This window comes from Onychomys torridus, chromosome 7 (genome assembly GCF_903995425.1).
Source record: "Onychomys torridus chromosome 7, mOncTor1.1, whole genome shotgun sequence".
NCBI lineage: Eukaryota > Metazoa > Chordata > Mammalia > Rodentia > Cricetidae > Onychomys > Onychomys torridus.
This window is the reverse complement of record NC_050449.1, coordinates 60,494,165-60,507,213: the sequence shown is the minus strand read 5'-3', so window position 1 is coordinate 60,507,213 and position 13,049 is coordinate 60,494,165. Positions and strand designations below refer to the sequence as shown.

Here is a 13,049-nt window from a genome sequence, read left to right as displayed (position 1 = left end):
GCAGTCAACACAACTGTGCTTTTGTCTGCCAAGAAATAGGGACATTTGGAGGAAAATACAACTTTATAATACTTTTATTTTGAATAGACAATCTCTTTTAGTTAAAAAAAAAAACCCACAACTATTAGCAGAGCACATATTTTGTGAAAGGCATTATGCTAACTAAGCAGAGCCTCCAAAACTCTAAGTACAATGGTCCTTACCTTTCTTATGTCACAAACCAATGACCACCAGAACTTGATTCAAACCTATCTGACTCTGGAGGATATTTTGGTCCTTTATCCTGTCTTCTCACATTAAAAGAAATTCTAAAAATTGGCCAGTCCTCAAGTCTTATTTTGCGAGATACAACTTTAACAGTTCAACTTAGTAAATCTTTTCACATCAAAATATAAATTAGGCTCTGAAATACAGCTCAGGGATAGAATTAACATGCCTAACATGTGCAAGGGCCTGGGCTAACACAGCTACACAAATAAGGACAGATTTTCACTGGAAAGTTTGACTGCAAACCAAGAATAATGAAAGCCAAAGATGGCACTGTAAAGCCACCTCCATATATTCACTGTCCCAAACACAGACCATGACATGAGAAAGGCATTCATGAAAACAGAACACGGACAGAGCTGAGGGTCTTTTGAGCCCTGGTCTGGACAGCAGCAGCAGCTCCGTTTGTTGCTACACTTGTCAGTGCACAAGAACTCCATCCCTGGGGCTCTGGGATGTTCTGTAGGTTAAATGTGTTGCTCTGATTGGTTAAAATAAAGTGCTACTTGGCCAGTAGCCAGGCAGGAAGGATAGGGTAGGCGGGACAAGGAGGAGGAGGAGAATTCTGGGAAGTGAAGGCTGGGGCAGGGAGACACTGCCAGGTGCCACCATAACAAAGATGTAAGGTACCGGTAAGCCACGTGACAAAGTATAGATTAATAGAAATGGGCTAAATATAAATGTAAGAGCTAGACAACGATAGGCCTGAGCTAATGGCCAAGCAGTTTAAATGATATAAATGTCTATGTGTTTATTTTATAAATGGGAAATGGGCTACTGGACTGCTGGGGCTTAATGGGACCTGGAGAGAAGCTCTCCAACTACACATCCCTAAGAAATGGTTAGGCTTTTTTTTTTTTTTTCCCTTTTCGAGACAGGGTTTCTGAGTAGTTTTGGTGCCTGTCCTGGAACTTACTCTGTAGCCCAGGCTGGCCTCGAACTCACAGAGATCCGCTTGTCTCTGCCTCCCGAGTGCTGGGATTAAAGGCGTGCACCACCACCACCACCAGACTAGGCTTTTAAACTAATCTACAGGGCTTCTTTTTCCCTTTCTGAAGTACAGGGGATTGAACTGGGCCTCCTAGATGCTGGGCCCAAGTGCTCTAGCCCTGAGCTTTAGTCCCAGCACTAATTCTTTTCTAAGGTGAGGTTTTAGTACACAAGAAGTATAGCTATTCTGACAATACCTTTGAAACAAATGTCAAAGAACATTTAAGCATGGAACAACAGCAACACCATGGCTTGACAGAACTCTGCTTACATGTGTGAAACTGGAGCTGCAATATCCTAAAAAGATATTTAATTACCCTCAATGCAATTTAGAATGATCTAAAAGTCAAATATTTTGAGTGTGTACACTGGAAATGGGACACAAACTAGTCAAAATATACTTTAAAAAATATTTAAACCAAGATCAACGTAGCCAGTACAACTAACTGTATAGCACAGCCACATGTACTTTACAAAAGAAAAAAGGAGAGGGAAGAATTTGTCCATAATTAAAACTTTATTGAAAAACTGACACCAAAATAGGAGATCACTGTTGTATACTTTATAAAATCAAACACAGTTACATTGTCTTGGTAGAGTCACTGAACTTGATAAGGCTTTCTGTGAAAACACAAACTCAGGAACTTGTATAGGTGATTAGTGTTGCTTTCTTCTAAATGAACAGCCTGTAAAGGAATCAAGAGAGTACATTAAACACTTTATCTCTGGTGTGCTTTTAGTGGCAAAAAGTACTTTTTAAGTTTAAAAAGAAAAGTTTTAGAAATCAGATTAATTAGACATAGGAATGTTAGATTTCAGGCAGAAAAAATCTTAAGTTTCTGAATATTATGATTAATAGAAATTTGCTATAATAAATGTTGCATATGAGTTTATTCTGACATGATCACAATGGTGCCTTGTTTTCAAATTATACTATGAAATCTATTTAAGACCACAAACCTGACTCTAACAGTTCACACTGTTTTGAAGATCCTCTTACTCCCCTATTCAGTCTCCCTCCTACAAAGTTAACTTTGATCACAGCTCCCCAAAATATCACAAGCAAATATCAAGTATTATGGAATTGTAAATTTGAATATTATATTATGAAAAACTATGTACACAATCGTTTTTACTTACTGTACTGAAGTGAGGACAGATTAGATTTTTAAATTAGGCGTTAAATAGTTGTCCATTTGAGGTATTTGTTCCTTACCAAGCAATGACTTAAAAATCTTTTATGTACCAAATATATAAAAACAAAATATTTTAAAATCTCATGATTAAAAAAAAAAAAAAAACACCCCTGTACAACAGTGTAGGCAGTTACACTTGCTTCCATTCTGACTCGTTTTTAACTTATTCCAAGTTAAGCACAAGTATTCTCAAGTTAGGAAAACAGCTGCAGCGTCACAAGCATGAACTCAGCTCCTTGAACAGGGCACTCTTTAAAAGAGCCCACAAGAAAACACTGGAGAAATCTTATTACTGGGTTAGAAACTGTCAAATGCTGTACCTTCTGTGAGCCTGGCTTTTCCTCCTGTGGGCTGGCACAACACTGTAGAACAACCTACGCAGAGAACCACTGTCTGAGCATGGCTGAACACTGTAGTAATCTTGTAGCAACCTAAAAGGGGGAGGGGAACAATGCAAAGTTTGAAAAGTGGATGAAAACAGTACTGGCTCATCCTATTTCCTGTCACTATGTAAATACATGTTGCTTATATAACAAGTGATGTTCTTTTACACACTCGCTGTAAACCTTGGCCCCTGCTGTCACAGCAAGCCACATCCATAACAAAGTATTCTAGAAGCCACTGAAGCTTTTTTTTAAAGGTGATATTTTATTAAACTTAGTATTTATGAAATATTAACATTTCAGCATGTAACAGACATGTCTGTCATCTTTTTCATGTTATGTCTTTAGAGTTTAGTGCGTTACACTTAAAGACTGTCCCTAGTTTCACCGGCCACATTTTAAGCACTAAACAGCCACATATGGATAATGACCAACATAACAGACAGCACAATGTGAGACTTAAGACTCAACATACTTTCACTGCACCGTTAAAAATGGAAAATTCATCATCTTAATGAACAGCTTAAAGACTTAAAGCCAAATGTATCTCCCATATGTTTCTACTAAGGTTTGAGTACGTTTATTTAAAATGTCCCTTGTGACCATCCTGTGATCTCATTTCTATTCAACTGTGGATCCTGTCTTACTAAAGCTTCGATCTTTTCAGAAATTTCCTTTAGGGCCAGAAAATTTGCAAATTTACCTGGACATTTCACATCCATGAAGTAAGAATTTGGGCTCTGAACCAGCCGTTTCTTCTTATGTTTTTTCTTTTCCTCTTCCAAGGAAGGGTGTAATAGATCTCTAGCCAGCTGAGTAAGGAAACATTGTTACTGCTGGAGTCAAAGCACATACACAGCTGGCGGATTCAACCGCACGACGAACGCAAAGCAGGAGCAACAGGCACACTCGGCAGAGGGAGCACTTGGAGGTGACGTTAAAAAATGGGATCACTTTCACCCATACTTTGCGTTCGCCGAGCCCTTGTCCTGGGACTTCACGGCGGTCGAGGCGCATATGGCAGACAACCCCCTTCTTCTTCGATCGGCTGGAAAGCCAGCAAAGCTAAGTAAGAACAAGCCTCTGGCCCAGGCCTCGCGGAGGAAGCCCGGCGGCCGAGGAGAGCAAGGCCGGGATGATCTCTGCCCTGGGGCTCCACATCGGACGGCCAGCACCGGCTGCCGCGTGCCCGCCCGCCCACCCTCCCGGGGTGGAAAGAACGTGTCAGCACCTCCGAGGACTGTTATGTCTGCAAGCAGAAAGCCGAGGCCCACCGGAGGCTGGGAGCTGCTCCCCACCCGCCGCCCACTCGCTCGCGCTCCGGCCCAGCCAGGGCCACGCCACACCACGCCACGCCACGCCGCCCGGGCAAGTCCGGACAAGCCCGCCGCGCCCCAGCCCGCACCACCAGCCGCGGTGATGGACAGGAGGCGCCGCGGGCTCAGCCGCCTGCCGAGGCGCCGGATGGACCGAAAGTCCGAAAGAAAGCAAGCCTGAGCCCAAAGTCAAACACTCACAGGCATGGTGACGGCTCCGCCAGCGCCGGCGCTCCAGATCTCTGAGATGAGGTGCTCGCTAGCGAGCGCTCAGCTACAACTTCCGGGAGAGAGGCGGCGGGGCGGAGTGATGCGGGCGGGGCGGCCGCTCTAGGCTCCCGTCTCGGTGGTGCGGCTCCCGCCCTGCAAGCGGGTCCAAGTCTACTGAAGATCGAAAAGGCTCCAGCGTTAAGCTGCGACTCCGCCCTGGACCCGGGCAGGCCTGGGAATCCTCGGGGCCACTTTATCGGGCCTTGGGCAATAGGCATTAGAAGGAAGCCAGACCTGAGGCTGCTGCCAGCCTGGCCTCTCCCTGTTCATTATGCGGGGCAGGGGGTGGGGGTGAGGGGACACACGGAACAACAATAATATCTGTTCTTCACAGTGTGAGAAATATGATGGGGGCAGGGGCGGGGCTCAGCGCTTAAGAGTTACTGCTCCCGCAGAGGACCTGGGTTTGGGTTTGGCAACTCACAACTGCCTCAAACTCCAGCTCCAGGGGAATATGCAGGTCGTTTCTGGTCTCTGATGGCGCTGCATGCATATGTGCGGCACACACACACACACACACACACACACACACACGCGCGCACCAATTATAAGCTTCACTCTAAGACTGTCCTATTAACATCTCATATCACCTTTTATTTCTTTTGAAAAAGATACATGTATAATATTCAATTTGCATAAAAAGAAAATTAAAATAACAACATGAGAGGCTGGCTACCTTAGTAGAGAGCTTTCCTAGTGTACAAGAATCCCTGGGTTCAATTTCCAGCACTGGATCAAACTAGGAGTGATGGCGCACACTTCTAATCCGGCATTTAGTGGGGTGGAGGCAGGGGATCAGAAGTTCAAGATCATCCTCGACTACGTGAGACCCTCTCCAGAACACCAAAAATAATAATAACAAATAAAATATGAATCAACAATAAATATTGTCGTACAGATAATTATGTACATTATTATAGGTGTGTAGGCAAAATAATGGCCCTAAAGGTTTCAATGTCCTAATCCCCATGGCCTGTGATTACCAGACAAGTGTAGTTAAGGCTGTTGGCTGTGGTTTGAATGAGATGGCCTCGTCATAGTCTCTGGCATTTGAGCCCTTGACCCCCAGCTGGTGCTGCTATTTGGATAGGTTTAGGAGGTGTGGCCTCATGGCAGGAAGTATGTCATTGGAAGCCAGCTTTGAGGTGTTAAAAGACTCGCACCATTCCCAGTTTGCTCTCTGTCTCCTGCTTGCTCTCTTAGCCTGCTGCTCCAGTCAGTCACATGCCTGCCTGGTGCCACACATCCATACCACAATGGTGTTGGGCTCTTACTGTTCTGGAACCACAAACCCAAATAAACCTTTCCTCTCTGTCTTAATTAGGGTTTCTATTGCTGTAAAGAGACACCATGACCACAACAACTCTTATAATTGAGGTGGCTTCCATTTTCAGAGGTTTAGTCCATTACCATCATGGTTTGACATGGTGGTGTGCAGGTAGAAATCCTGCTAGAGAAGGAGCTGAGAGTCCTGAATCTTGACCAGCAGGCAACAGGAAGTGGTCTGAAACACTGGGTGTGGCTTAAGCAATATGAGACCTCAAAGCCCACCCTTCCTCCAACAAGGCCATACCTACTTCAACAAAGCCACACCTCCCTATGAGCTTATTGAGGCTAATTACAGTCAAACCACCACACTTATAAAGTTGCCTTTGTCATGATGTTTCATCACAATAATAGAAAAGTAATTATTGCATGGCTTTGTGGTGGTGGTGATTGGCAGTGGTTGTTTTGATTTTGATTTTTGGAGATAAGGTCCATAGCCCCAGATAGGCTCAAACTCCTGATCCTATTGACTTTGCCTCCAGAATGCTGGGATGATAGCTGTGTGCCAACACCACACCAGATACTGCTACTGTCTTTGAAGATAGAGGAAGGGGGCTGTGAGTCAAGAAACATGGCAAACTGTTGTAAATCAATCTTCGTACCCTGTAAATATGTATTACATTCATTGGTTAATAAAGAGCTGCCTGGCCTATAGCTGGGCAGGAGAGATTGGGTTCGAGAGCCAGACTAGAAGAATTCTGGGAGAAGAAGGGCAGAGTCAGAAGAGTCACCAAAAGATGCAGAAGGAGCAAGACATGCTGGAGGACAGGTAAAGCCATGAGTTACATGGTAGCACACAGATGAATAGAAATGGGTTAATTTAAGTTGTAAGAGCTAGTTAGTAATAAGCTTGAGCTATTGGTGGAAAATTTATAATTAATATTAAGTATCCATGTTGGTTATTTGGGAACTGGTGGGTGGGCAAGAAAAGTCCACCTACAGGAAGCCTTCACATACAGCAAACCAAGGCAGTGAACCTCCAGAAAGAAACGGCATTCCCAACTCCTCAATTTTAGCCTGGTGAGATCTGGGTCAGACTTTTAAAATACAGAATTTTATGATAATACAGTCACATTGTTTTAAACCACTATATTTATGGTGATGTCTTACAGAAATAATACAGTAATGAAGACCTTAGAACCACTCTGAACTTTCACTATTTCCCTTCCCCACCCCTAATTTTTGCAACTAAACAGCATCTCATAGATAAAGTTTGCTGTGAAATAATCCTTTTGTATACTATAAAGATTTATCACTTGAATTGGTTTAATAAAAAGCTAACAGGCTGGTAGGTAGCCAGGCAGAGAGGATAAGTGGGACAACCAAACTAAGGATGTTGGGATGAAGAAGTGTGGAGTTACAGGAGACACCAGCAGACACAGAGGAAGCAGAATGTGTAGAAAATGAGGTAACAAGCCATGAGTTACGTGGCAGAGGGTAGATTAAAAATATGGGTTAATTTAAATGTAAGAGTTAGCTAGTAACAAGCCTGAGCTATTGGTTGAGCATTTGTAATTCATATTAAGTCTCCATGTTGGTTATTTGGAAACTGGCAGGTGAGAAAGAAATGTCCGACTACAGAAGTTTTGGTTATATTAGGATTTAAACCATGGGTCCTGTGAATGGCTCAGTGGGCAAAGGTGTTTGTCACCAAGATGAGTTTGATCTAGGAAACTCATGTGGTAGTTTGAGAGACCTGCATTCCACAAGCTGTCCTCCGACCTCAATAAACATGCATACAGTGTTGGCACACTTGATAAATAATTAAATGAGCAAAGTAAGAAATGTTTTTAGGGGTTGGGGATTTAGCTCAATGGTAGAGTGCTTGCCTAGCAAGCGTAAGGCCCTGGGTTCGATCTTCAGCTCCACCAAAAAAAAAAAAAAAGAAAGAAAGAAATGTTTTTAATTTCAGATTGTGAGGTGAGAGAGAGAATTAGGGTTCTCTGCTAGGCAGTGGCAGCACACACCTTTAATCCCAGCACTCAGGAGGCAGAGGCAGGTGGATCTCTGTGAGTTCGAGGCCAGCCTGGTCTACAGAGAGAGTTCTAGGACAGCCAGGGCTACACAGGAAAACTCTGTCTTGAACCTACCCCCTTATCCCCCCCAAAAAGAATTAGAGTTCTCTAAGAGGATAGAGCTGAAGGAGAGGTGGGGGAAGAAGGAGAAGAGGAGGAGGAGGAGAAAAGAGGAGAGGGAAGAGGGACAGGGAAGGGAGGGGAAGGAGGGGAGAAGATTTAGTGGCTGCATGCTAGAGAAGCAGAGAACCCAGTGAGTTCCCACTTCAGGAAGCTGGATGCCTCAACACTCCCAATCTGGAAACCAAAAGTCTGGAAGTTCCCGCAGAGTCCCAGGTATTAAGTCTCACTTTCAAGGTTGAAGAATCTCTCAAGTCCGTCAGACAATGACGGCAGCATGGACATGCTCACTCAGAAGGAAAGTGGCTTAGAGCCACAGCCTGCCTCTGGCTTCTCTTTTTATACAAGCTGGGCCCTGTTGGAAGATACCATTGAGGGCAGAACACCCCCCCCCCCCCCCCCCACCTAGGCAGTATCCACATGGCAGTCCTCTGTGGAAATGCCCCCACAGACACAAAGATGCATTGCCTCAGTCCTTGCCCATCTTCATCTAGTCAGCTAATAATGTCATCCCTGCCCCTGGAACCCCAGAGTTTGCCAGGCTTGAGGCTCCTCCTGTTCTGTGCTTGAAATGTCCATCAGGATGTTACACAGTGGTAGGGCCTAGCCACGTAGGTCTTTGCCACTCTGTAGACCAGCAGCATTCCATCACTCAGTAACCTTTTGGAAATAGTCTACAGCAATTCCCGAGATCTTCGGAACCAGAATCTGAATTTTATCATTTTCCAGTGACGTGTGTAAACATCCCCTTCTAAGAAGCCCTGGCCTAGACTAACTGCATTCTTTGCTCTGTGTGTGGTGCTGGGGGTGTAACTCAAGATGCTGCACATACTAAGCACATGCTGTATGAACTACACCACCAGCCCCACATCAACACTTTCTGGAGTCTTTTTACCTTTCTGTGCAAATGTCAGATTCTTGCTACTCCAGGGTCGAGAATATTTCTCTTGACTGGAGCAAGGAATCATCCATCTTCCCCTGCAAGGGGCATCTGCTTCTCGTGCTGGAGAGTCAAGCTCTCCTCTAGCATAGGATACACGCAGTAACTAAACACTAAAAGCGTCAAAGCAGTGGCACAGGTCAATTAAGTTAGAGGATTTTAGAAAGAGACCCACATGACTGTTTTTTTGTTTTGTTTTGTTTTTTTTAATGGTTTTTCAAGACAGTGTTTCTCTGTGTAGTTTTGGTGCCTGTCCTGGATCTCACTCTGTAGACCAGGCTGGCCTCAAACTAACAGAGATCAGCCTGGCTCTATTTCCTGAGTACTAGGACTAAAAGTGCGTGCTACCACCGCCAGGCCCACGTGACTGTTTTTTACACACCTCTCTGGCCAGACACAACACACACACACACACACACACACACACACACACACACACACACTGGGGACGGGCAGGCACAGCAGGCAGGCCCTCATAGGAGACTAGTACCTTGATGTTTGGACCTGCCAACATCAAGAACAGTGAGTGGGCCTTTTTTGTAAATTTATATAAAAACAAATCCAGCCATGTGTGGTAGGGTATGGCTGTAATTCCAGCACTTTGGAAGCAGCAGCCAAATTACTGAGAGTGTTCCAGGCCAGCCTAGGCTACAAAGTGAGACCCAGTCTCAATAAACAAATGAATGTAACCTTCAAGGGTCAGCCTTCAAGGATCAGGTCTCTGGTCCTTTCTTCATCTCCCTTGCTCTTGCTGCCTGCAAACCTCACTGTCTGCCCAAGCCACCAGGGAAGAAATCAAGTCACTTATTTTGAACTGTACCAAGCTTATGAGTGATCCTGCAACCCAAGAAAATATGTTTTATGTAAATCTTGAGGTCAACATAAGTGAATGCAAATAGAACCTCTTCCTTTTGCAAGCTCTTATTGGCTACATTAATCACTTCTTAATAACCACTGATGTCCCATGCGAGCTTTCTTCTCTATGCGTCTGAACTCTTAAGCTAAATGTTCCCCATGTCTGTATTTTCTCTCTTAAAAGTCCACTTGCAGACGTGTGGTGGTGTCACAAACCTTTAATTCCAGCACTCGGGAGGCAGAGGTGGGAGGATCTTTGAGTTCGAGGCCAGCCTGGTCTACAGAGTGAGTTCCAGGACAGCCAGGACCATGAAGAGATCTGGATCTCTGTGAGTTCAAGGTCACCCTGGATTACACTAAATTAATCTAGTCTAAAAGAAACAGAGCCAGGTAGTGATGGCTCACACCTTTAATCCCAGTACTAGGAAGGTTCAGACAGGATGTGATATGTCTGGTTGGAGAAAGGCATATAAGGCAGGTGGAGACAGGAACTCAACCCTTTTGGCTGAAGACTCAGGAGCATTCAGTCTGAGGATTCGTGGAAACAGGATCTTGCCTCCCTTTCAGCATGAGGATTCAGTAGAGAGTAGTGGTGAGAAGTTTCTCCAGTGGCTTATTCCTTTGTCTCAGATCTTTCAGCATTTACCTCAATATCTGGCTCTGGGTTTTTATTATAAGACCAATTAGGATTTGTGCAACATTACTCTGTACTCCTTTTGGGATTAACGAGACATTACAATAAATGTGGCTTCTTCTCTTGAGAATAGCACACAAGCAAAATAAATGGAATTCTCTCATTTTTCCCACTTAGCTAACAGCTGATTAAAGACTGTAGTTGAAGGGTTCAAAGTAGTAAGAAGAATGGTGCTTTCGTTATTTACAATAAAAAAATTACTCAACTTCTTTATTAATTAAATTAGTTCACATCCTGACTGCACATCCCCTCCCTCCTCTCCTCCCATCTTACTCAACTATGAATGAGATGTCTGCAATACACAGAGCAGCAGACGATATAAACCTCTCTCCCAGGAGCACAGAAACCTAACTGAAAGCCCTTTGCCTCTCAAGCTGTTTTCTTGACTCTAAAACAAAAATAGCTTTTCATGTGTGTAGGGGTATACAGGTATACATATGTGTGGATGCACATATGTGTGCATGTGTGTACAAACCAGAGGTCAACTCTGTATAAATTCTTCAGGAGCTGTCCATCTAGGTTTTTTTGAAACAGTGTCTTTTTTACTGGATTGGTCTGGGCTGCCTGGCTACAGAGCTCCAGGGATCCTCCTGTCTCCCCAGTGCTGGGGTTACAAGCCTGTACACCATGCCTGGCCTTTTATGTGGGTGCTGGAGATCAAATCCAGGTCTTTTGTGCTTAAATGACAAGAACTTTACCCACCATCACCTCAGTCCCCTAACATGAAAACAGTTTCATGAAGTGTTTCATAAAATGAAACAATGCACAGTGTAAGTACTCAATGTGGTAGTTTGACTATAATTGCCCCCTAACCTCACAGGAAGTGACCCTATTAGGAGGTGTGATTTTGTTTTTGAGTGGGTGTGGCCTTCGTGGAGTAAGTGTATCATTGTAGGGCAAGCTTTGCTGTCTCATATATACTCAGGATACTGCCCAGTATCTCAGTGGACTTCCTGTTGCCTGCAAGATGTAGGACTCTCAGCTACTCCTCCAGCATCATGTCTGCCTGCATGCCATGGGCTGACCTCTGAAATTGTAAGCTGCCACCTCAATTAAATGTTTTCCTTTATAACAGTTGCCGTGGTTATGGCGTCTCTTCACAGCAAAAGAACCCTAACTAAGACACTCAATAAATGCCAACTACAATCTACTGTACTTGTTGACCTTTTTTGTGGAGAGGGCGGCAGGGTCCCTGACTGTCCTAGAACTCACTATATAGACCAGGCTGGCCTCAGACTCACAGAGATCCTGTTGTCTCTGCCTACTGAGTGCTGGGATTAAAGGTATGGGCCACCACACCCAGCATGCTTGTTGACAATTTTTAAAAAATCATTTGGGGAACTGGAAAGATGGCCCAATAGGTAAAAGTACTTGTGCTGAAAGCCTGACAACCTGAGTTTAATGTCTGGAACCTTTATGTAGGTTAAGCAACTCTGAAAAGTTGTCCTCTGGCCTCCACCTGCATGCCATCTATGGTATGCATGTGTGCCTGTGTTAATAATGTTAATAATAATAAATAAAAATAAGTTAAAAAATCAGTTTGTACTGGACCTCCCGGTGGTATAGGCCTATACTCTCAGCTACTTGGAAGATTAAAGCCTAACCTGGGATGCAGAGTGAATTCAAGGCCTGCCTGAGTGACCAGAGATTCTATCATATAACATTTTTTTTCTTTTTCACGACTAGGTATATACTTTGTGACATAGCCCTTGTCTAGTGTGCATGAAGCCCTAGGTTCAATCCCAGTACAAAAAAAAAAAAAAAGAAGAAATGATTTAGGTCTCTACATCTTATACTGTTGATGAGCTACCACCTCATGTCTTTACATTAGCCCTACCTTAAGGAATGTTGTGAATATTTTCCATTTGTACAAAGAACTCACAGAAGTCCATTACCTTTAATCAAAAGAAAAGCTATTGTTCTTTAAACTTCCAGTAGGTGGTGCAAGGAGCTACTTTTCCTACACGTATCGGCCAGGAGAGAGAAGTCCATCATTGTTTCAGGAGCCCTCTGGCACAGGTGTTCTTCCTGGTCTGTGATGATGATTCTACACATAGCTATGTAAATGATTTTCTTAAGGCACAGTCAATGGCTACCACGAGTTTTCCTAAAGAAAGTTATATGGTGCCGAAGACAATTGATTATGAGTCTAATTTGCCCCAATATTTTCTCCTGAATAGTCCATCTGTAACTAGTTAACTAAACTAAAAGTACTTAAATTCCTCTCACACAATATCTCTCTACATGAAGAATGGGACCTAAATGCAGCAAGTGCTCTTAGTTGGTGAGGCCATCCCTCCAGCCCTACAGTACTGATTAGGAAGGGTACAGGACTCTGGTTGGGTTGCACACAGGCAGGGGATGTAGACCTAGTCATCAAAGACTCAGGCTCTGTGACAGGGAATTGGAATTGAGACTCACTCTCATCATGAAAGCAGAAACCCAGAAGTCAAAACCCACATTTTTATTAGAACAGGACAATATATGTGGTAGCCCATATCCCCTGAACTCCTGTAATAGGGTTCCTCAGAGCCTGTAGCTAGACACAGGATTTGCCTTCGAATCTGGGGCAGGGCCATACCTACAAATCAAAGTCAGAGCCCCTGACCTTGGGCCTGATCCATTGTTGGGGAATCTGGAGAGGATTTGAATTACCATGTTGGTAGATTTTTTTGTT

General features: G+C 44.0%; 1 protein-coding gene across 1 annotated transcript; it reads right to left on the bottom strand.

Annotated features, from left to right (window-relative positions):
- Positions 1–1,752: 1,752 nt before the first annotated feature.
- Rps27l (ribosomal protein S27 like) lies at positions 1,753–4,532 on the bottom strand. The gene is made up of 4 exons (XM_036193166.1): positions 4,354–4,532; positions 3,540–3,648; positions 2,774–2,884; positions 1,753–1,943 (listed from the first exon to the last, which is right to left on the bottom strand). Exons 1-4 carry the CDS (start codon positions 4,357–4,359, stop codon positions 1,915–1,917), a joined length of 255 nt encoding a protein of 84 aa, XP_036049059.1. The 5' UTR covers positions 4,360–4,532; the 3' UTR covers positions 1,753–1,914.
- Between the last annotated feature and the right edge of the window lie 8,517 nt (positions 4,533–13,049).

Excerpts from the sequence above, each read along its gene's own strand:
- Rps27l (XM_036193166.1), bottom strand. Across the intron at positions 2,885-3,539 it reads CATGGATGTGAAATGTCCAG|GTTGCTACAAGATTACTACA; the intron begins GTAAATTTGCAA and ends TCCCCCTTTTAG. Across the intron at positions 1,944-2,773 it reads AAAAGCCAGGCTCACAGAAG|GCTGTTCATTTAGAAGAAAG; the intron begins GTACAGCATTTG and ends ATTCCTTTACAG.